The sequence below is a fragment of the Danio aesculapii genome, chromosome 4, assembly GCF_903798145.1.
Source record: "Danio aesculapii chromosome 4, fDanAes4.1, whole genome shotgun sequence".
In the NCBI taxonomy this organism is placed as follows: domain Eukaryota; kingdom Metazoa; phylum Chordata; class Actinopteri; order Cypriniformes; family Danionidae; genus Danio; species Danio aesculapii.
Genome location: NC_079438.1, coordinates 18458451 through 18484575, shown reverse-complemented (window position 1 = coordinate 18484575; position 26125 = coordinate 18458451). Strand labels below are relative to the sequence as shown.

General features: G+C 38.3%; 2 protein-coding genes across 2 annotated transcripts in view; one reads left to right on the top strand and one right to left on the bottom strand.

Moving 5' to 3' along the window:
- The window catches only part of LOC130222020 (gastrula zinc finger protein XlCGF57.1-like), a 752525-nt gene that overhangs the window by 514050 nt on the left and 212350 nt on the right, over window positions 1–26125 (bottom strand). The gene's annotated exons all lie outside the window — the stretch shown is intronic.
- LOC130222638 (gastrula zinc finger protein XlCGF8.2DB-like) lies at window positions 21935–25749 on the top strand. Its single transcript, XM_056455169.1, has 2 exons — window positions 21935–22006; window positions 22544–25749. Exons 1-2 carry the CDS (start codon window positions 21935–21937, stop codon window positions 23567–23569), a joined length of 1098 nt encoding a protein of 365 aa, XP_056311144.1. The 3' UTR covers window positions 23570–25749.

Below are 26125 nucleotides of genomic sequence, written 5' to 3'. Positions count from 1 at the left end.
CAAGCCAGCAGAATCATCTCCCACATCAGAAGAGCAAGAAGTCTCCAGATCATGTGCCACATACCCGTCTTCTGCTGGATCTCTTCCACTGTGCTTCAGAAGCTCCTGGAAGAAGATCTGAGAGCAGAAATCCCTCAAACTCTGACTGAGATGTACATCCACTTCCTGCTGATTCAGATCAACATGAAGAAGCAGAAGTATGAGGAGAGAGATCCAGAGAAACTCCTGCAGTCCAGCAGAGGAGTGATCCTCAAACTTGCTGAAGTGGCTTTCAGACAGCTGATGAAGGGCAATGTGATGTTCTATGAGGAGGACCTGATTGAGAGCGGCATAGACATCACTGACGCCTCAGTGTATTCTGGGATCTGCACTGAGATCTTCAAGGAGGAATCTGTGATTCATCAGAGGAAAGTCTACAGCTTCATCCATCTGAGCTTTCAGGAGTTTCTGGCTGCTTTCTTTGTGTTTTACTGCCATTTAACAAAGAAGGCCAGCTCTGAGAAGTCTCTGTATGATCTGCTCAGATCAGCAGTAGATAAAGCTGTAGGGAGTAGTAATGGTCATCTGGATCTGTACCTGCGGTTCCTGCTGGGCGTCTCGCTGGAGTCCAATCAGAGACTCTTCCAGGATCTGCTGACACACACAGAGGAAAGCTCAGAGAGCATCAGGAGAATCACACAGGACATTAAAGACCAGATCAAGACAGATGATGATCTCTCAGCTGAAAGATCCATCAATCTGTTCCTCTGTCTGCTGGAGGTGAAAGATCAGACTCTGGCCAGAGAGATTCAGGAGTTTGTGAAATCAGACAAACACTCAGAGGAGGAACTCTCTCCTGCTCACTGCTCAACAATCTCCTACATGATTGAGATGTCAGAGGAGCCGCTGGATGAGTTAGACTCAAATAAATTCAACACATCAGATGAGGGAAGACGGAGACTCATACCAGCTGTGAGAAACTGCAGAAAAGCTCTGTGAGTATTCATTCATTGATCACAGAAGACACACATCAGTCTGCACTGAAGACTCAGATCAGTTTAGTGAATCACTGCCCTGCTTTAACAGAGAATCTTTAGCTGGCCATATCGTCTCCCTGTGAGATCGCTGATACACCATATTACTGCATGGGGACGCGGCTGTGTTCTGTTTTCTTATTTGCTCATTCATTTCATCATTTCTAAACGTATTTAACAAACTTTTCTTGACTTTTAACTCACACAAACAACATTGGTACTTTAATTTAATAATCTACTTCATTTGCTTTACATTTTATCCTGGAAAACAACTTAAATCCCTGCAAATCCCTGTTCTCCTCCAGCTAAATAGGACATTTGTTGATGTGTATTTGCTCAAATCTAACACAGTGTTGCTCTTGGATAATTGTGTTTGTTTTCTGATCAGAGAAATTGTGTAATTTTAGACACAGTATTGCAGTATCGCTGCAGACATGCCTCTAATATTACATTTACTGTAGGCCTAAACACTAAACTTTACACTGAGCTCAGTAAAATGATCCTCAAACCTTTTGTGAGACAATATATGGTGTGGTTGGCGCTGGGTTCCTCCTAATGCTTATGCTGGACCTCATGTGTCTGAAGTGTGTCTGCAATTCCTGCAATTCACTACAGTTTTGAGTGTGACTCCAAATTCAGACCTCCATGGGTTAATACATTTGATTTCCAGTGATCATTTCTGTGTCATTTTGTTGTCAGCACATTCAACTGTGTAAAGAACAAAGTATTTAATAAGAATATTTCATTCATTCAGATCTAGGATGTGTTATTTTAGTGTTCCCTTTATTTTTTGTGCAGTATGTGTATATATATATATATAGTTTATTTTCAGTGTTACTTTTATCAGTGTAGACTGGAATCATGAGTACGGTGGCCAGGAAGTGCAAAACAATATTACAAAGTGTGAAACACTTTTACAAAGCTCGAGACAAAAATACATTTTGAAAAACATTTTTACCAATCATAAGACACAATTACATAGGAAAAACTATTTTACCAAGGACGAAACTAATTTACATTTCAGAAAAAAATAACAAAACGCAAAACACTTTTACAAGTCCCGAAACAAGTTTACAATTACAGATTCCTTACGGAAAGGGAATGTCCCACACACCGGACGTGACGTAGTATGTACCACACACCGGAAAATATAAGCTCGTGTGTGACTTTGTAGACACAGGTTAACACGTCTACAACAATAAAAATCATGCTTTTATCAACTGCGATAAAACATCGTTTTGTAATTTAGAGCTATTCTGAGAAAATATCAGCGTGAGAGTATGTAGAAACATGTAAACGCAAGTACATGGAAACAATCACAGCATGACATGTTGACTGATAAAGATATCGAATCCAAACTCACCATGTTGACCTGGATAGCTCAGTTAGATGGGTCGGTTGATACCTGTGCTGAACCTTTTGACCAGGGTTCGAACCCCGATGATGACATTTCAATTATAATTCTTTATTTACATACATTTTGGTTATATACTGTTCTGCTAAAGAAATATTAAAATCAATAATGTTTACACTGACACCCAGTATTAAGAATCTTTATTTGGTATGGGCATGTTTTGTTGCTGTGAAAAAGTGACTAATCTGCCAATCTGCAAACGTGAATAGTTTACATTACCAGTTAACACGGACACCAGTTAAACCGTTGCACGGCTTAATTCAGTTTACTGTTAAGAGTCCTCAAGCAGATGTTTACACCGTGTAGACTTGACATCATGCCCACGATTACAGCGTACAAGTCGCTCTCGTTAAAATATTGAACACATTGATGGAGTGATGCAGTACGTCTGGTGTTTCCATCTGGTCCGCATCCTTTATAAAAACCAAAACCGTGTTAAGCTGCTCATGTGTTTGCCGCAAAACATCCCTCGAACGCAGTCCATGTTCGGTCACCATACACTTTATATACACCATGTATTCCACAGCATGAATTTACCGCGCTCACCACCAACAACAACACTTTTCCCCGCCTCACTCCCGGTGTATGTTCCACGTCACTTCCGGTGTGTGGGACATTCCCTTTCCGTAAGGAATCTGTAATTGTAAACTTGTTTCGGGACTTGTAAAAGTGTTTTGCATTTTGTAAATTTTTTTCTGAAATGTAAATTAGTTTCGTCCTTGGTAAAATAGTTTTTCCTATGTAATTGTGTCTTATGATTGGTAAAAATGTTTTTCAAAATGTATTTTTGTCTCGAGCTTTGTAAAAGTGTTTCACACTTGGTAATATTGTTTTGCACTTCCCGGCCACCGTACATGAACACTCAACAGTGCTTATTTCATACTGCTGATTTTGTTGTTCTTTGTCCTCTGCACAGGCTACAGTGGTGTTATCTCACTGTTCAGTGTTGTGAGAGTTTGTCTTCCACTCTACAATCCTCAAACTGTGTCCTGAAAGAGCTGGAGCTGAGTAACAATGACCTGCAGGATTCAGGAGTGAAGCTTCTCTCTGATGGACTGAAGAGTCAACACTGTAAACTGGAGACACTGAGGTAAATGATTCTCCACTCTACAACTCAAAAAGTGTTTTGATTTAGATGGAAATGTCCAGATATATTTAAGAGCATTAGTGGAGAAACTGCAAAATACTGCTTTTAAATGAAAGTTGCTCTTTTTCTTAAACAGTTCAGGAAATCAGTGTATTTTAAAGATTATTTTAATTACTTAGCTCTAAAATCTTTATTTATATTTTATATTTTTAATGATTATATTTATAGTTTATCTTTGAATTGCTTTATTGGAGCAGGTTTGACAGGCTCTGATCATTTGCATTTTGCAGGTTCATCAATATATAAAGTCTCGTGACCCTCATATCTAAACTGAAATTTAGCAGTTTTCTTACATTTCAAAATGGTCAAGAATATTTTAGATGACATTTAATATTCAGTTTTCAAGAGTTCACACTTAGATATTGCTTGACAAATGTTAGCAGGTTTGGCATGCTGTCCCGAGAGAGAACCCTGAGCTTGGAGATAGTTGAGCCCAGGGCTCCCGCCTGGTCCATAGAGCATGTGAGGGGAGTACGAGATCAGGTGGTTCTCGAGAGTTCCCCATGGTAAAGGAGGAGAAGGAGTGGATGTGGGGTTTCTTCAGAAAACAAAGATAAGGGATTAGTTCTAGCTAGGCTATTTATAGTGAGTTTGGATCAATCTGATTGGCTAACTAATGCATGTGGATGAGTGGCCAGCTGCAGTCAATCATATCACGTGCTCCTCTCGAAATTAGTTTGTGAAACTTTACTTATTAAATAATAATAGTCAATAATTCTAATTGACACAGATTCCAATAGTGTTGTCATATTATTAACCTAATAGTTTGTTTTTACATCAGATGAATGATTAAAATCACACTGTTAATGTAATCTGTGTTATTCTTTCTCAGATTGGTCATGTGTAATCTCACTGTTCAGTGTTGTGAGAGTTTGTCTTCAGCTCTACAATCCTCAAACTGTGTCCTGAGAGAGCTGGACCTGAGTAACAATGACCTGCAGGATTCAGGAGTGAAGCTTCTCTCTGATGGACTGAAGAGTCAACACTGTAAACTTGAGACACTGAGGTAAATGATTCTCCACTCAACAGCGAATACAACAAGATGGTTTCATATTGGGTTACCAATTGTGGAGCCTCTTTCAGTGGATTGGCAGAAGAAGAAACAAACCATTTACAGGGATGTGATTTCAGTCGTAACTATACTAATGTATGTTTATCTGTAAATATATTTAAAAACATTAGTTAGTATATTACAAAATGTTGCACTTTCAGAGCTTCTCTTTTTCCAATATACCCAAATATGATTAAGAGTTAAAGGAATCCCTTTATTTTAAAGATCATCTGAATTCAATTATTTATTCATATTTTATTTTTTGGGTCATGAATATTGAGGTGTTTCTCACCTGACAGAATAAAAGTCCCCTGATGGTCCATCAGTGTGAATGTGACTGTCAGGCTGGTGAAAGAGACTTTAAGAGAGTGGGTTTGTGTTTGTTTTAGTTAATTTACATCATTGTCCACAATATAATATACAAATGAAGATCAGGTCATTTTCTATTGCTCTTTATACAATAAAGTTTGATCTACAAGCTGAAGTTTGTGACTGTCAGGGCTGTAGTACTCGAGTCCGGACTCAAGATGTTTCTTTCTATAGTCTAGGACTCCTCCTCCATATGAGTGCCCTGTTCATGTGCGCATCAGTCACTGTCACTCAGACACATGTGGGACACCGCTCTATTTCTTAATACTCCTGGCTGCTAAAGCTAAACTAATGGAGGTGATGTTTAGCTGAGAGCTAGCTGACGTTAACTGCTAGCATGTTCCATCCTAAACATAAGAGTTAGCATTTGCACTGGTTAGAAAGCAGTGAAAGTAATATAATATAATGTATGTCTGATGTCTGCAAATTTAGAGAGTATCGACACCTGATTAGGGCTGGGCCATGTGTGTTTGATTAGATAAGGTTAGATTAGATTAGATAATCAACATTACTGGGGAGAGATCATATACTGAAGTTATCAAGATATTATTAAAGGCGATTATTAATAAATTTTGTCTAACATCACCCAGCCCTACACCTGATTAGACATTTCAGACCTCTGTAACATTTGAGTACATGTCTTACAGTCATACAACCAGCTGTAATCATGCATCTAGCTGTCGATCATCTATAAAACACACTTATAATCTTTTAAAATCAACTCAAATCACATTAAGAGGATACATTATTGATGTGAATGTGTTTGCTGATGTGAGGGCTTGATCAATAAGGAGAGCTAATCAGGATGTGTGTGTGTTCATCACTGCTGTTGACATGAGCAGAAACAGCAGTCAGCATCTTTACAACACAAAGAGATGTGTGATTGTCCAACTGTGTGATGTGGACTATTGCTGTGTTTGTAGATTGTCTGGCTGTATGGTGACAGAGGAAGGCTGTGGTTTTCTGTCTTCAGCTCTGACTTCAAACCCCTCACACCTGAGACAGCTGGATCTGAGCTACAATCATCCAGGAGATTCAGGAGTCAAGCTGCTCTCTGAACAACTGGAGGATCCAAACTACACACTGGTCAAACTCAAGTATGTGGAGCATCACTGGCCTTGTGCTTTTCCACTGAATGGCTTTAAAAAGACACTAGAAAGCTCTTTTCTGATCTTCAGTTTTCTGTGAGGGTTATGGGGTGAGGACAGACAGAAGATACAGCTTGTAGAGTATTCCAGTCATGTCTATGAAGAGCAAATCATTGAGTGTGAAATGAATCTCCTCTGTAAATGTTGGAGTGTATTGGCTCAGTTGTGACATTAAGCGGGACACACTGTACAGTTTCAGCATTTGAGCTGAGCAGAGAAACTTCTTCCTCCATTTGTGCTGAAGAATCCTCCAATATCAGCTCAGGAATAGGGTTGGGGATTGAAGATGGATTCAGATTCTGGAATCAGACACTTTGATTAATGTTCAGACTCTTGTTCTAAAATCAACATCTGGATTCCTCTTCTCTGTGCACACATGTGTATTTTTCACTTGCTAATCTGTCAGGAACTGGCGAGCAGCTTTAATAATCTGAACATAGTTTAGAGATGGACTGCAACATGTGCTCAAAGGCTGCATGTGCTGAAGAACGATGGCAAAGCTAAGTGTGATCACTGTAATAAATGAATGTTGCAGCAGGGTGTCTCCATCAACATGATTAGTATCTGCGCTCGCTTCACCAACAGCAGAGGAAAAGAACGCACTGTGTTAGATTCATTGTGCATCCCGGCTGGAACCAACAAGTCTTGTGTGTTTTAGCTGAAGAGTTTGGAGCGTGTAGCTGAGCAGCTCAGTGCTAGCTTTAGCTTATTAGCTGAGGGGGAAACTAAACAGCTCATTCTCTCCATCTGTGTGTGTTTACAGTCTGGATCATGGAGGAGACGCAAGGATTACAGCAGGACTGCACAAATGTAAGACTACACACACACACACACACACACACACTCTCTCTCTCTCTCTCTCTCTCTCTCTCTCTCACACACACACACTCACGCTCTCTCACTCACTCACACACAAACACACACGCACTCACACACACTCACTCACTCGCTCCCACGCATGCACATACACACACACGCACACGCATATACACACACACACTCACTCTCTCTCACACACGTGCACGCACACACACACACACTCACTCCCACACTCACTCGCTCGCTTATACGCACATACACATACACACACACACTTGCTTGCATGCTTACACACGCACACACACAAACATTTACATACACACAGACACACAAACACACACTCTCTCTGTCTCTCTCACACACACAAACTCTCTCACACACATACACAGACACATGCACACACATGTGCAAACACGCACACGCAAACTCTCTCTCTCTCACTCACACACACTCACACACACAAACACTCTCACGCACACACACAGCTGTGGTAATACACACACTCCCTCTCTCTTTCACGCACACACACACACAGCTGTGGTTATAAATGTGTGTGTGTCCTTGTGTTCAGATGTCTGTTTCCTCACACTGGATCCAAATACAGCAGACACTGAACTCGTTCTGTCTGAGGAGAACAGAGAGGTAAAGTGTGCGAGAGAGGATCAGCCGTATCCTGATCATCCAGAAAGATTTGATGGTGTGTATCAGGTGTTGTGCAGAGAGAGTGTGTGTGGACGCTGTTACTGGGAGACTGACTGGAGTGGAGATCATAGTGTGTGTATATCAGTGTCATATAAGAGCATCAGGAGGAAGGGACGAGGTGGTGAGTGTGTGTTTGGACGTAATGCTGAGTCCTGGAGTTTGATCTGCTCTTCCTCCAGTTTCTTATTCATACACAATAACATACACACTGGTCTCCCAGTGAAGCCGCTCAGCAGTAGAATAGGAGTGTTTGTGGATCACAGTGCAGGAACTCTGATCTTCTACAACATCTATAGAGACACAATGAGCCTCATCCACTCAGTCCAGACCACATTCACTGAGCCGCTCTGGCCTGGGTTTACTGTGTGTTCTGGATCATCAGTGAAACTGAGCTGAAGACTGACGAGAGATTTACCCAGAATCCTCTGCAGGAGCAGTCAGCAGCTGTGTTTGTGTGTGTGTGTGTGTGAGAGAGAGAGAGACTTTTTAGAGCTTTTTATTAACAAATAATTTTTAAAACAATCTCACATCAATTTATTTACCAGAGGAAAAATACTAATCAAATAAAGTAAGGAGATAATAATAAATAACCAAATCTTCCATCTTCCATCAGTATATGTGAGAAGATAAGCTCTTGTTCATCAAGAAAACACAGCGCATTATCACAACACCACTCAAATTCAGAAATGTCCAATGTGCTCATTTGTTTGTATAAAGCATACTCTGTTACAATTTGTGACTTTAACATTTTCTTAAAAACTGAAACCATTTCTTGATCTCCCTTTTGATCCATTTAGTTTTTTTCTCCTAACATAAATGGCAAATTTAGCAGCACCAACTCTAAAATGAATCAACTGACCTTGAACATTTTTCCTCCAACTATATTTGTACCCAAGAATAAAATCTCTTTTTGTAAATAACACCTTAAAAACAGAATTTCTAGAATATTAAATAAAGAGGAAAGTCTGTAGCAAAGAATAAACCAATGAAAAACTGTCTCTCTTTCATTACAAAACAGACACATTAGGATTTAGCATAGCAACAAAAGAATTGACTGCTATGGCCCCATGGAGTCTCCTCCATTGAAGATCACCCGCTCTTTTAGGTGATGGTGCTTTATAAAGGACATTCCATACTGGCTTTGTTAATTCAGTCATTTCTAACTTCTCTCTCCACACAGTATCACTTCTATTTTTTAGCCGTTTAGCATTTGTTACTTTAAGCATACATTTCACATTATATTCTTCAAGTAAATTCTTTTCTTGCATATTTAAAAGCTTATTTATCTTATCTAGAAAATGTTTCATAAAGCGTACAGATTTTACCCCCCAAAACGTTGACATTGTTTCCACTTCCTTAAAATCCGACCCTGTATTATTGACAATATGTGTGTGTGTGTGTCTTTTTCTTTGGCTCTCGGAGAAGGCGGTCGAACTTTTTCCCTCTCCGTCCCATATCTCTCCTCGCTAGCTCCTCTTGTCTTTGTCTTATTCTATCTCTGAGACTCTCCGTGCCCTGCTATCCAAACAAATAAGGAATTATGGATTTGATCAACTGGTCTCTGAATGCGATTGACACCATCTTCTCGACGAGAAGTTTGGGCTCGGGAGAGCCCACCTGTCCTGCGGGGACGTTTGCAGCTGGATACCTGATGGACGGGTGGGAGAAGTGGCGCGTCCTGTGCCTGGCTGCTCTGTCTCTGGAGGATATTGAAGACATTTACCTATTCGGAACTTTGATAACAGGGTTTCTGCTGATGGGCTTATGTGGGGCCCTGGCGTATCGACGAATGATGAAAGAGGTCAGTGCTGCTCAAAACCCCACCAGGCTGGCCGGCTTGATTGAAGCGCTGATGGGCAGGCTTGCTAATAATCAGACTGCAATATTAGATCTCAAACTGGAAAACATCGAGGTGAAGTTAGCAGCTTTGCAACAAAATTTGGCCAGATCTGGAGACGAGTGATGGACATTAAATATCTGTGAAATTGGCAGGTATTGACCTAAAGTTGAAGTATCTTTCTACTCTTTCGGCTTCCCTGTGTTTTCTTTTCTCCTGCCAGACGGCCTCGGCTGGAGGAAAACAACTTCTCCCGGATAGCAATGTAAGGAGACGCTCTGAAATTCCTGCTCCCCGTCAAGGACACCTGTTGGTCTATACAGGCTTACGCACACACACACACAGATACACAGCACGACACTTCCTGGCCCCAATCCAACGCCTTCGTATGCTTTCACCCACTGGAGGGGGTGGGCGGGTCTGTGACCAGCGCCTCCATGGCTGCAGGACCTGATGGCTGCCCGCCCTTACCGGACTATATCCACACCCCCTGTTCCCATCCCCTGTGGCAATGTTATGTCTTGTCGGTGTGTTTTTGTGCTAGATTGCTGGGGCTTTTTCTTATCCCTGATCTCACATTGCTCCAACTTAAGAGCAAGGTGAGAGGGACTTTTTTTTTTTTTGCCTCTCTTTCCTGATTGTATTTTATTTCCTGTTCCACCTCCTGTGACCTGTCTTCCCTGGAGTTGTGATGTCTGTGCACGGTCGGGGGGTTCCATTTACCTGCATTTCGTTGCCTTGTACTTGTACATGTGTGATGACAATAAATTGAATCTAATCTAATCTAAAATGTTTGATTTGTATACATTTGTTTTATTGCAGCATATTCATCAGACCTGGTAAATCATCACCTGATACATCAAAGCGTGCTCCACACACAACTGGCTCTTCAAGTAGCCAGTAAATGGACATTAAAGGTTCCATCCATTGATGTTTAAACAAAGACCAAACTTTAAAAAGACTCTGATAAAACGTAGGAATTCTTTTCAGATCAAGTTTCTTACAATCCATTAAAAACAAAGCAATGTCCAGTCCCGTTCCATTTACTCTACGCACAATGCATTTAGCAACAGGTATCTATGCCAATCTTTCAGACCCTAACATGAGCTTCTGCAAAAACTGAAGACGAGAAGTCGCACATCTACTTGCAAGATGTATTAAGCTTTGACCTCCGTCCTCTTTAGCGAGAAAAAGAATGCTTTGAGGGATCCAGTGAAACTTGTCCCAAGATAAACACCAAGATATTTTATGCCGTTTCGTTGCCATAGCAGTCCTACTGGTAAAGCAGGACTTCCTTTTTCCCATTTTCCAATCAACAGGGCATCACTTTTTTCCAGTTGACTATAGCTGATGAAATCATTGTAAATTTGTCAACTGTCTGTTTTAGTAACTTTACATCTTCAGCATTATTTATAAAAACAACAACATCATCAGCGTATGCAGATAAAAACAAGGTGCTGTTATGTTCTGGTAAAGTCAACCCATTTAGATTGTTTTTCAACATAAGTAACAGGGGTTCTATAGCAAGCATATATAATATTCCAGACATTGCACATCCCTGTCTTACCCCCCTCTGAACTTTAAAGGGGTTACCCAAACCTCCTTTAATTTTCAATACACTCTCAATTCCAGAATACAGTGCCTTAATCTTCTTTATAAAACCAGGATCAAAACCAAAAGCTTGTAACGTGTAGCATAAATATGAGTGCTCAACACGGTCAAAAGCCTTCTCTTGATCTAAAGAAATTAGACCAGTATTGATACCAAATAACTTCCAAAACATCTCTTACCAGAGTTATGTTATTAAAGATGGATCTATTTGGTGTACAATATGTTTGATCATAATTTGTCACTTCTCCATTACTTTACTAAATTTCATTGCCATAACTTTGTATTCTGTACACAACAATGAAACAGGTCTCCAATTTGAGATATTTTGGAGGTCTCCCTTTTTTATGGAGTAAAGTGATGACAGCTCTTCTGCAGCTGAGAGGAAGATAACCTTTTGTCAAACTTTCATTAATTACTTCTAAAAGATCTTCTCCTATAACGGGCCAAAAAGCTTTTTAAAATTCAGCAGGTAATCCATCGATTCCAGGAGATTTTCCATTCTCCATATTCATTAAAGCTGTATAAAATTCTTGTGTGGATAAAGGCAGTTTTAAAAGCATTACTTTCTTCATCTATCTTTGGCAACCCTTCAACAAAACTATTGTCAGTCAATACTGCTTCATTAGTAATTTCAGCCATATATAATTTCTTATAGAAACTTGTTACAATATTATCTCAGTCAATTTGGTTATTTCTTTTCCGTTTTCAGAAATTAAAGAAGGAATTATTCTATTTTGACTATTTTGCTTTTCCATATCACAGAAAAATTTGGTAGGAGCGTCTATCTGATTGACGCTCTGAAAACGTGAGCATACTAACGCTCCTTGTGCTTTTATATCTAGCAATCTTGCCAAAGAAGTTTTCTCTGAAGAAAGAGTTTCAATATGAGCTCTATTATCATTCGACAAACTCTACATTTCATTTATCTCCTTTTCTACTTCATTCAAAGATTTTCTTATTTCTTTCCTAACATTTAATGTATACTGTTGACAACAATTCTTTATTTGTATCTTCCCACAATCCCACCATTGTTGTAAAGAACTATATAAAAACTTTTCTTGCTTGAAAACATCCCAAAAATAAATAAAGAATCTTTAAAATGTTTATCACTTATTAAAGAAGTGTTAAAATGTCAAAAAGCACGATTTGACTTTACATTATTCATGAATACAGAACAAATAACTGCACTATGGTCAGAAAATCCAACAGGATTTATCATACAGGACTTAAAAACATTAAATGATGTCTAAAACTGTCAAATTTATCCAAAGAAAAAGAATTCTCTTTACAGTGAGCCCAGGTATATGGTCTAGAGTTTTTATTTTTATTCCTCCAAACGTCACTGAGATCAAAGGTTTGAACTAACTGTTTAATAATCTTTTGAGAAGCAGGATGTGGCTTTAAGTGATTCCTGTCAATTTTGTCATTCTCAGTGCAATTAAAATCTCCACCTAAAACAAGACAATCATCAGTATTTCAATTTTTCAAGGTGTCATTAAGTCAATTTAAAAACAACTCTCTCTGCTCCATTGGCAGGTGCATAAATATTTAAAAAACATCACCATTTTTTCCAATTGTGCTATAACTTTTATTAAACGTCCTTTCTCGATTTCATTGATTTTATAGGAAATTGGAGTAACTTTTTTAGAAAATAAAATTGCTGCTCCACCACTAATGGAAGATTTATGGCTCATAAATAGCTCTCCATCCCACTCTCTTTTCCAATCGACTTCAGTTCTTTTATCACTGTGCGTTTCCTGCACAAACATAACATCAATTAACTTCTCTCTTATAAACTCATACATCATCATCCTTTTCTGAACATTTCTAGCAGCGTTTAAATTTAGGGCTCCAATTTTTAATTGGTTCATAGAGCTATTAATGTTCAGAAACACATTTATAAGAGAGAATATTATAATCAAAATCACAAAAGGCATTGATCTAATCCTTACTATCTTTGTCCTCATCAAGCATTGTTTTTCTTAACTTGTTTACAAGTTTCCACAAAGGAAAAATCTCAAGGTCAGAGAAAAAACCTTCTTTTGACCAATATTTTGTGTCTTTTATGAATGGTTCTGGATTGGAGAAATAGTGGTCAGCTTCAATACCTTTCTTTCCTTTAGTCTCTATTAGAAAACGTCTAATGTCTTCAGCTTTATAAAGAGCATTTTCCTTTTCATTTTGAGAACAATCAGAGAAAGCTGAGCACACAGAAGCACTTGAATCTGAATCCTCATCATGAGATATCTTCTCATCATCAAGATCGCTTTTTTTAGCTTGTTTCTTTATTTTTTCATTCCGATTATTTTTTCTTTTGATTGGAATTTTGAATGTTGGTTCAACTTCCATGTCCAATTCACAATCATTCAGCCTAACTTCTTCATTCCCAGATTCTTTAACTTTTTCTGACTCGACTGTAACTGAAGATACAGTTTCTCCTATTGCCGGCTCTCTTACTTCACTATTATCAGCACGAGAAAACTCGAACACCCGTTCCTCTGTACTACTTTTTCCCGTAAGCGGCTCTGCCCGCGTCACACTCCATGTCTCATCTGTCCCGGACTCCGGTGCGGCAGTCACAGGTGCGCTATTCTCAGCCGCACTACTGTCCTGTTCTGTATCTTTATCACTCTTCTCAGGGCAATTACGGATGAGATGTCCGTATTTTCCGCAACCGTAACTTTTCATCGTTGTATCAGATGACGCAAAAATCGTGTAATCGAAACCATCTATTTTTAGCTTCAATGCCAAGTTTAAATCCTCGTCGGTATTCTTTAGGATCATGAAAACATGTCTCCTAAAGGGCACACGATGTTTAACTAAAGGAGACTTGCATCCTAGAGTTTTTTTTTTTAATGGGGATACAAGTTTCCCATAGCGTGACAATTCCTGTGTGATGAGTTCGTCTTTTACGAAAGGGGGGACGTTTGAAAGGATTATTTTCTTTGAAGGAGTGCTCAAGGGGAGCACCGCAGTAAGTGAACCTCCGATCACCACGCCATTCTGAACTACCTCGTTTGCCTTTTCAACAGCGTTTAAAACAATCACAATTGCATTATTCATGCGAGATGCAGACACGATGCACTCATGGCCTACTATCTCTCCTACAGCCAAACACGCATCTTCCACACTTGCATTGGATACTATCTTAACTCCATGTTGCCGTGTTAAACTCTCAAACACTGTTTTATTTGGAAAAGCCATGCTTCCAGTTAAAAAAAAAAAGCTGGAGCAGACGTTTCCTTACAAAACTAAATCAAATTATACAACTCAAAAAAGAAAGAAAGAAACAAAACAATGTTGGAAAGAGAAGATCACTCTTACCAGCCACAGTTGGCTTCCACTCACGCTCACACTCGCCACACCCACTCCCAGCATGCACTCAGAGAGAGAGAGAGAGAGAGAGAGAGAGAGAGAGAGAGAGAGAGAGAGAGAGAGAGAGAGAGAGAGAGAGAGAGAGAGAGAGAGAGAGAGAGAGAGAGAGAGAGAGAGAGAGAGAGAGAGAGAGAGTGTGTGTGTGTGTGTGTGTGTGTAGCGGGTATCATTTGTGTCTGTAACATCTGATGATCTGCATGAAGCACAAAAATGTCCTAAACTGTTTCCAAAGCTGAAAGTAATGAATTCAAGGCTTCTTGCTAGCATGAGACATTATAACTGATGATTATTAGAGTAATATTCTGTTTTTAACACTTTTTCATGATCACATGACACATTTCACATGTCCGTGCTGACTAACATTGCAATTGCACCTGAAATATCATCAAATAAACGACTTTTTTCCTCCCAAATCTGTGTTGTTTTGAGGTTTATGTGTGTGTTTCTGTTTCCAGAAGATATATTGATTTGATAAATGTTATATTTGTGTAATTATTTCATGATTTGTGTGCGTCGCTCAGCTTGTTTCATCTATAAATGATGTACTTTTGCTTTAAATTACATCTCAGAAAAAGACTTGCCATCATATGGGCCCTGCAGTCTCCGAGACTAAAAGCAGGAGAGCAGGAAATCTTGTAAGTTTGTGTTTTTGGTGCACTCACACATCTTTCATACAGAGAATCTCCTCAGTGTTTGTGTAATTCTGCGTTCACAAGTTAATGAACAAACACATGTTTATAAAAGTTCACAATGTTGCTGAGGATGAAATAATGTGAAAACATTCAGTCATTCAGGTTAAACATATATATAGATTACATATATGTTATATAGATTATATAGATTATAAATATATAGTAAATATAAATATAAATACCTTATATTTATTTAAAAAAACTAAAATTTTTATAAGTTGTAGTAATAGAGATTGGGCTCAGATATTAATAGGAAGTAATGTGTTGTAGACATGCAAGTCATGGAACTGGATTAAAAAAAGTTTCACAAAATTGAGAGAGAGAGAGAGAGAGAGAGAGAGAGAGAGAGAGAGAGAGAGAGAGAGAGAGAGAGAGAGAGGGAGAGAGAGCAGATATAGTGTAAAGTGAAAAACATGGGAGTATCAGTAAGTCATGACTGCAACAGTAAGTGGCAAAAAAAGCTAAACAAAAAAGACTTTTATTTTGGCGTGGCATGTGACGTCATCATGCGGCGCCGCTTCAGCGCTGAGATTTAACTGGAGAAAGGTTTGTGTTTTAAAACGTTCACAGATATAAACCGATTTAAAGTTAAAGTGCTAAAGTTTTAGGTTTTATATACGATGCTAAATTATGTTCCTGCTGTTGGAAATATTATTTTAACCCCTTATATAACGTAGTACTATTTTATACTTAGTAACCGAGGGCTATTGTTTGTATAAAGTTACAGAAACGTGTGTAATAAGTGTTTTAAAGACACGTTTTACCTGATTTCTTTTTGTTAATTACTCTCATATAAAGAAACTGTTGATGCAAGAGTTCAAGAGAAGTTATTTTGTTTCTGTTCATTGTTTTATTTTTTTATTGTTTTGTTCATTTTAAACAGGATAAAGTGTCCAAATGCAGAGAAAAACTCCTGCTGAAGCGACTGATCTCCACAGTTATAAAGATGGCGTTTATTAAAGAGGAGAGTGAAGATGTGAAGATTGAAGAAACATTCAGAGTCAAACAGGAAGATCTGCAGGAACAAACAGGTTAGTTTTCATTCTCAAAGACCAACTCAGTCATTTGATCCTCATTCAGATATATTTTAATAAGAAGAATACTAAATTAAATCCATCTTGCAGCCCTGAGTGTGCTGCCTAGTTCTCCTAAACGCGCATAAGCACTCATTGAAAGACATGAATGAGTTTCTTTTGTTACTTGTTCCTATGTCTTTCCCATTTTCATTCTTTTATGTATTATTAGTCTCCCGTTTTCTTTACCTTCTTAAGTTTATTACTTTTCTTGTTTTCCTACTGTTTGTAAAGCGTCCTTGAGCACTGGCGCTATATAAAATAAATAAAAACAATAAATTCAAACAAGTTTAACTGAGCTGACGACATACAGTATTCTCGTAGAAGATATCTGCTATTACAGTGATTGTGTTGGATTAGTACAGGGGTGTCCAAACTTCGTCCTGGAAGGAAGGTGTCCTGCAGCTTTTAGCTCCAACTTGCCTCAACACACCTGCATGAATGTTTCTAGAAAGCCTAGTAAGTAGGGATGGCTGACGTGAAACTGATGTTTCGACACAGTATTGAGATCCCGAAGCTCGAGTGTTTCGAAACACTGCATCGAAGCATGATCTGAAACACCCAGGTCATGTGACTAAAGTGTTTCGAAACACCTGGTCACGTGACTTAAGCAATTTAAAGCATCGATCAGTTCAGAAGCGCTTCGAGACCTGGCGAATCTGAGTTTGACAAACAGGGTCCGAAATTTCTTCTGTTTCATATAGCCTAGCAAAACGTGAGTGTGCATGTTGTTACTGAGCGTCAAATGACTTTTGGGTTCGAATCCCGACTTGTACAAATACTACTGTATTTTAATAATGTTACTGTTTTATAGTGTAGTCTAGATAGGATACAGCTGCTGATATGCCATCAATTTAGCATCATTTTTGTAACACTGTAAAACAATAATGAATATTTTACAGTACTGTGATGGTTGGGTTTAGGTTGTGGGTAGATGTTAATAAAATACAATGGGAAATTTATTAAATAATATAAATAATTCTTGTTAACTTCTGGCCACAACCATGTCTGATCTAGCAACAACCCTGTTTTATGACCAAAACAAGACATATTTGTTCACAAAGTGTTTATTCGGATGTCAAACGATACAAGAACAAAGCATTTCATACAGATATTAAAGCATTTCAAAATAGCTTCATCAGTCTGGGTTCGAACCCAGTATCCCCACACGGTAGTCAGGAACCCTAACCGCTCCACTAAATCGCTTGCAGATCCTAGCTTACAAAGTGGGGTTTAACACATTAATCTGCTCAACTGTTCTTTGCTGAAGCTATTTCAGTGCAATATATAAAAATGACCACTAGGTGTCATCATAGAGTGGGGTTTCGAAACGTTCATGAAGCCTTGCTTTGCCCACCACTACTAGCTTGATTAGCTAGCCCAGGTGTGTCTGATTGGGGTTGTAACTAAACTTTGCAGGACACCGGCCCTCCAGGACAGAGATTGGACACCCCTGGCTTTGTACTTTCCACTTGTATGTCACGTTGATCACAATTTCCTTTTTTTCATGAACTTCTTTATGGATTAAAACTTGTTTCTAGTAGTTGTTACTAGTTCTCACACATTTTTGCATGCACATTTTTTCACCTGCTATTCTGCCAGGAACTTTGCAGCTTGAGAGCACCTTCAATAATAATCTAAACAGTTGATTAGAGATTGACCGCAAGATGTGCTCAAAAGAGTGGCTACATGTGGCTAAGTGTAATTATTGTAATAAACTAATAAGTTATAAGGCAGAGTGTCACGACCAACATGACAAAGCATCTGCGGTTCGGTCACATACTTCACGAATATTGAATTAAAAAAATGGCGTGTTCGGTTGATTGTGCTTCCCCGCAGGTGCAACTAACAACAGTTTTGCATTTTAGTGTAACTTTTTGAGCGTGATGAGCAGTTCAGTGTTAGTTTTTATTTCAATATCTTGAGGTGAAACTAAACTGCGCATTCTCTCCGCCTCCTGATTTATAAACAGCGGGACGCGCTGGTGAAGCATGCAGGAGAGACGGCTTTACACTCCGTCATTCATAATCTTAGCTGTTGTATTGAGTTGAAAGAATAAATAAAGTAGAATGTTCTTTCAACAGTCCTGATATATTTAATCTTTTCCTTTTGCTAAATTTTTGTAATTTCTCTTCTGCAAATTAGATTTTTTAAAAATCTGCTTGATTGTTTTAAAACCATTTTAAAATCATGTTATTTAAAAAAAAAAGCATGTATATACCTATTAAAACTGAATAAAGAGCATGGTCTAATCAGAAATAAAGGTAATTAGTTATCTATTTCATTATTTCATGCATAAAATAGGCTAGTCTTTTTATAAATTGAGTTAATTGATCCGAAACTTTTAATAGCATTTTTTGTCTTGTAAATGATAAAAGTTGCATCAGATTGCTGCGTGAACAGGGCTACAATGACTTTTTTTATATTGAAACAATTGGATAGTGTCTTTCTGTCTACATGACTGGCAAACATGTCTGAAAAAAAAAACTGTTGAATCTCCACAAATATTTTGTTGACTTATAAAATAAGTGTTGTTTGGTTTAGTAATGCATAAAAAATGCAAAGCAGAATTCTCCTGAGCTCCTTAACCCACTGATGACATTTTAAGGTGGTTAATGAGGTTTGTTGTGTTACTTTAGGAAGTTTCGACTGAACAGGAGCAAAGGCTACCTGATTAACATTACATTCCTCAAAAAAAAACACTTGCAATCTAGACGGTCACCTCATGCTTGTCCGTAAACTCCACTCATTAAAATAACGGCTTGGTGTTTATACTGTAAAATCGTGACGATATTTGATTATTGATCGTGAGCCACAAATATCGGTATTGTGATAATACGATTAATCGTGCAGCCCTATACCCTTTCATTATGTTCTTGGCTGCTTTTGACCCATTTACTTCCATTATAACCACATTTTTAACCGCAAAGCCATGACACCAAATAATCATGCATTCTAGATTGTTGGTGTTTTCCCTGTTGGGAAGAGGTAAAATGTGCTATTTTTACTGTTGATCATCAGTTGGCTGCATTAACCCTTTAGATATGCCTGTTCAAAAAAGTTTTTGTCTTTTATACAGAGTTCAGTGGAGTAAAACAGCAGATTATAGTGTGCGTGCATAAATACACTTTGTAGGGGGACCAACAGTTTTAACCCCAAAAAGACCAGTCTATCAGATGAAGGAGAGCAGGAGTCAGAGATTCAATTAAAAGAAAGTTTACTGTAGTTAGTTTGCAGTTTCCTCAGCAGAGGCCAGCTTTAACACTCGCCAACAAGTTTGTAGACTGCTCTACATATAATCTCAGAACAACAACAATTAGACTCTTGCATTAACGTCATTAACTGCGTCATACATGTAGGTGTTTAACCCCCAGGGGTCAAAGACTGCGTATACGCGTTTTGATGCGTCTTCTCCTCATAACGCCAAAAAGAACTTAAATTACACTTTCAGTTTTAATCGTACAGATAAGTTCAATACATCAATTGAATCTGTTAAGTGTCTAGTTTTTATTGTGTACACTTTCAATGCCAACAAACGTGTGTGCTTTTGCAATATAAGGATAATAAAAAGTGTAGGTATTCTCTCTTTTCTCTCTCTGCAAACTGTTTTTAGAAATGCGTCAGTAAAGTGCACTGACACTCCACGAAAACAAAACACCGATAACTGGAAAGGAATATCGGTTTCAGTGTTTCCTCTAGGTTTACAGTTTGGGGAGGGGCACGGCATGGCTGTTCAGACTGACACAGAAGTCATGGTGTTAATTTGTTTCTTTTGAATGACAGCAGTAAAAAACAACAATTATTTGAACTGTACAAGCTAAACATTTACTTTTTTTAATATCTTTTTTTTTATCTACAAAGTGTGCAGCTTTAGTCACTGCAGTGTATCTTGGGCTTAATTACTTACTAAATAAAGTATACTTTATACTTGACCTTAACTTAAGTATACTTCTTTTTTCTAAGGATGTATTTACTGACTTAACAAGATCAGTCTTGTACAGCAAGGGGCAGTATTGCTGCTCTGACAGCCAAGTTGGGTCAAAGCTAGGGATGTTCTGATCAGGATTTTTGCAGCTGATATTGAGTATCGATTCCTTGTCATGGTGATCGGCTGATACTGAGCACTAATTCTAATGCTTCAAGCTTTATAATGCGTTGAGCACATTTTCCCTCTAATTATGAACCTTAAGAGAAGATCTCGCCTTACCGAAGAGAATAAATGAAAGGTGCTGCATATATTACCTTAAACGCCTCTTTAGGTGTGAATGTGTCATGGCCAAAAGCAGCCTTACAGAAAATAATTCATCCATTCATTTCACTCTGGCTAAGTGCCTTATTTATCAGGGGTTGCCACAGCGTAAAGATCCACCACAGAAAATAATATGTACACAGATATAAACACAGATATAAAAATAGTTTGAAAAAAAAAATGTAAAAATTACAATGCAATTTGCAAACACTGCAAATGATGAAAGAAGAATTCAACATGTCTCAATCAAGAACAAGTTTGGAGCGTATGTTTGATGCATAAGAATTAAAATGCACACCTATAAACCTAATACTTCTTTACTAAAAGGAAAGAAGTCTCTAAACTATAGCAATGAGTGTATTACAAAAATGTATATTATTAAATATTCATGTTATAAAATAAAGTTTTATTTATCTAATATTTCCAGCCAGCTTTTAGTGAACTTGCAATATTGTCAAAAACACAGAACTTTCAGTTGTTATATATGTAAAAAGGCCTAAATACATGCAGGACCATTCAAATATTTTGCTGGTCTCCAACTAATAACAGCAGATCACTCAGAATTAGAGCAGTAATGTTATCGCGAGTGCAAATCCCTCTATTTATGTAACCGAATAAATGTAATGCTTACTCGCTGTGCCTCTCGCGATCTGTTGTCTTGCTTATTCGGTCTCGCCGCCATGATTTCCGAGTATTTTAACTTATTTTGGAGGATCACGTGGCTGGTATAAATTTGCGGGAGACTCGCAAAGCTTCCGGGAGAGGTCAGGTTGGATGAGACTCTAGATGGGGGAGAATGCGTCACAGCAGCTCAAAACACTGGCATGGGTCGCGCCAATAAACTAAACAGGGGTCCCATTGCATCTGTATTTTAGCTGCTGTAACCAAGGGCATTACACTCCCACACATCATTTACCTTTGTTTGGCTGCTGTAGGCTATGCATAATATACGGAAGTGCACGTGCTTCTTCGGTCCTGTCAGATGTGGCGCGCAGTCTCATTCCCATACAGCAGAGAGTGGCTGTGTAGAACTCCACTGTGCGTGATTCAGAGAGCCGAAATCTGCCCTCTTCAGCTCTCCTCCTCTTCCTTTATACTCTTACCCATTTCCTTATTGCCGTCCCATGGGTGGAGACCAATTAAACAATGTTGACTGTCATCGCAGAAAACACCAACAATCATAAATGCATGATTATATGCTGTCATGGCTTTGCAATCAAAAAAATGTTGTTATAATAGAGGCCAATGAAGAAAAAACAGCCATGAATATAACGAAAAGGGAGTAAATTTGCCCAGAGTGTATTGAGTTTTTTTTTTTATTTATTTCAAAGCATTTTCCCAGAATATTTCAAAATAAGATGTCCCCAAATATCAGTCCGTTTGCTGAAACACAGACAAGGTTTTGGCCAAATTAAGCCTCAAAATTACCCCTGAATGGATGAAAATGACCCAACAGCTCATAAGGGTAAAGGTGCACATTCCAGCCTTTATGCAGATGCTGTACAGGTGTGTCTCATGTCTGTGAGGAAAATATTCAGCTGTTTGTTCAGTTGTTACCCCAGAACTTTTTTTCTGATGCATTTACCAGTCAGGCACAGAATGAACACGTATTCCCTGTCTGCTTTACAAATTTTATAAAAACATTTTGTTGTAATTTTGAATATATATGAATAAAAATAGGCCATTTATAGCTTTCAAATCTGTGTCTGATCAATACGACCAAAATGACTTTTATAATCAATTATGTAAGAAACTCTGAAAACTGGACTGACACAGTTTCAATTTACTATAACGCCTATGTTAAGCAGCTTTGACACAATTTACATTGTAAAAGCACTAGATAAATAAAGATGAATTGAATTGAATCTGCTTTAATGTGTACACGTTAATGGACCAAGCACAATATGATCTGATTCATTTTACATAGTGTGTGTAGCCAATGTTTCCAGTGTCTTTTCACTTTTCAGCTTTTGATGAGAGTTTTAAGACTTAATGAAAACTATTGTTTATTTATTTATTTCAGACCTAATTGAAGAGAATGAGGGGAGAAAAGAGGAGGAACATCATGTCAAAGTTGAGGACAAAACTCATTTACAGACTGATGGTATTTTGAAAAAGAGAGACAAGAATTGTTTCAACTGCACTCAGTGTGGGAAGAGTTTCAGCCAATCATCATCCCTTAATCTACACATGAGGAACCACACTGGAGAGAAACCATTCACATGCACTCAGTGTGGGAAGAGTTTCAGCCACTCATCAAACCTTAATAAACACATGAGTATCCACACTGGAGAGAAACCATTTACATGCACTCAGTGTGGGAAGAGTTTCATCCGCTCATCATCCCTTAATCTCCACATGAGGATTCACACTGGAGAGAAACCATTCACATGCACTCAGTGTGGGAAGAGTTTCATCCGCTCATCATCCCTTAATCACCACATGAGTATCCACACTGGAGGGAAACCATTCACATGCACTCAGTGTGGGAAGAGTTTCAGGATATCATCATCCCTTAATCTACACATGAGTATCCACACTGGAGAGAAACTATTCACATGCACTCAGTGTGGGAAGAGTTTCATCCGCTCATCATCCCTTAATCTCCACATGAGTATCCACACTGGAGAGAAACCATTTACATGCACTCAGTGTGGGAAGAGTTTTAACAGCTCATCAAACCTTAATCAGCACATGAGGATCCACACTGGAGAGAAACTATTCTCATGCACACAGTGTGGGAGGAGTTTCATCCACTCATCACACCTTAATCAACATATGATGATCCACACTGGAGAGAAACCATTCACATGCAACCAGTGTGGGAAGAGTTTCAGCTTATCATCAACGCTTTATAGACACATGAAGATCCACACCAGAGAAAAACCATTCACATGCACTCAGTGTGGGAAGAGTTTCAGCCAATCATCACACCTTAATAAACACACAAAGATCCACACGAGAGAGTATATGTGCTTGGAATGTGAGAAGACTTTTAATACAGCTGCAGAATTGAAACGGCACAAGAGGATTCACACTGGAGAAAAACCAGTGTTCACAGTGCAGTAAGAGGTTTACTCACTTAAGAACCCTGAAAACACATGAGAGGATTCACACTGGAGAGAAACCCTAGACATGATCAGTGTGTACAGAGTTTCACTAATTCGGGGCAGCTTAAGAAACACATAGGATGGTTTCCGGTATGGCGTCGACACATGTAGCAGCATAGAAAGAGCGCTCCCATACACACTGGTTTTAATCCTCCTTTTTACATCATATATGATAACCTAAACCATATTTAAATAACATAGAGGGGGACAAAAACAACCATTGAGACCTGAAAAAAACGAGAAATCAACAGATAAAAATTAGAGACGGACGGGATAGCTGATGGCCTGTCAGCTAGCATTGCAGCAATACATACGGACATCAAAGCTTTCTAGATAGATATTAAATGTGATTTAACCGCCTTCCAAGATTCTCTCGCAAAACATGTGAAAATGGAACTAAGTAACTGTAGGAGCCATATTTAATAGTTCATTGTTTTAGGTAAGTTTTATATTTATATATATATTTGCATGTTATATACTTTTTTATATATACTGTTTTTATATACTTCTTATGTTCTTGCCATTTGCATGTCATATACTTTACGTTATTTTCTACTGCGCATGTGTAGTATGCTTCATATAGTTTCCACAGTTGGTGTGACACACGTGAGTTTTTAGTGCAATGTGCAGAAGTTGGAGAGCACAAGCTTTTGATCGTAGAAGTGAAATATTGGAGTCATTGTTCATCAGGCTGGAACAAACAAGTTGTATGTGAGTGGATTTTGACAACATTGGCACGTGTGGATGTCTGATGTGAAAATAAAACGAAGATACATTGAATTAGATGGACTCTCGTGTCTTGATCGAATGTAAGAGCACTAATACGCGTCAGGACTTGTGAATTAAGCATAATGGTCACATGTACCCTACAGTAACTTTAAACAAGAAGTCAATCAAAATCTGGATGGCCTTATTACGGACCTAAATGCTACGGCAGGTCAACAAAGTGAATGAAAAATGCTCGATCAAACCATCCAAATTCAAGAAAATTTACAAGAGAAACTGTTAGATCTAGAATCATGTAGAAATAATATTCGGATTTTTGGAATCCCGGAAGGAAGCAAAGGGAATAATATCCTAATAATAATAAAAAGACTTGGTGGAAAGATTATCAAAATGGAGCTGTCACTCGACAAATTGGACCTTAAAAGCCAAAGGTGTTACCGGGCACTCGGACCAAAACCACCCACTGACACCACCCTAGATCAGTGGTGGTATTCTTCCTGGAATACAAAACAAAGAAACTGGTCCTCCGCATGGAGAAAGAAAGTAATACACTAGAACGAAAAAAGGATTTTTTTTTACCAAGACTACCCACCTGAGATCCAACAGAAAAGATGGGCTTTTGCTCCGATAAGAAAAATTCTGAAAGAAAAGGGGATTAAGTTCCAAACACCACTGCCAGCGAAACGTAGAATCTTTCTGGAAAACGGGCCGGTCGTGTACAATTCAATGACGGAGGCATCAAGAGATCTGAAAGAAAAAGGACTGATAAACAGCGAAGAAGAAACTGTTATAGGAATCTCTGGGAAAGTGAAACAAAGACCTTGGCAAAAGGAGTGACATGGAAGAAAAGTCAGGAAAAACATCAAGTGAAGATCTGGGAAAAACTACGTGAATTTCAAAGGGACAATGCTAGCTCCATTTGAAAGAAGGGTAAAACCTGACAGTTCCTAACAAAGAACTCTGAGAGACTGGTAAAACTTCTTGACTTAATTCACCGATGATGGACATTTAAATCGTTTGAAGGAAGAATGGTATTTAACCGAACTGACCAACAACACAAGATGAATGATTAGAGCACACCAAGACTCGAGTCATTGAGTAACATACTGGTAGGAAGACATGAAGGAATTCTAATTTATACAACTAAAATCCCTTGCTATAATTAGAAAGTAGAAATATTTAACTTGAAAACCTAGCCAGAAATACAAGAATATAATAATGCCAGATATGGGCGCTGAATATATTCGTTAACATTTTTTGTGCAATAGGCACAGCAAGGAAGGGGCCCTTTAGAGAAGGAAAGCTTTCCCCTCTCATTAAGAAGTTATTTCAAGACTTCAAGGTTTGGAGACCTTTTTCGTTATGTTACGTTTTTATGTGGTTCAAGATATTCATGTTTGTGTTTTTTACATTCCGGTCACCGTGATCTTCGCAATTACATCTGATTATAGTATATGCAAAAACAGGAATATAGAGTAATTACTTTGAATATAAATGGGTTACTAAATCCGATTAAAAGAAGCAAACTCGTGGCTAAAATGAAAAGAGAAAAGCAACAGATAATCTTCTGGCAAGAGGAAAAAGGGATTCTGGAAAAATGGGATTTAAGATTTTCTTTTCCTCATATAATAATGGTCGTAAACGAGAAGTAATGACATTAATCTCAAATAAAACCAACTTTCAATTAATTTCTAAGATTACTGATAGAGAAGAACGATATAACCTAATAAAAGGAACTATCGACCAAATCGAAGGTACTTTAATATATATAAACCTCCTGAAAAAGACA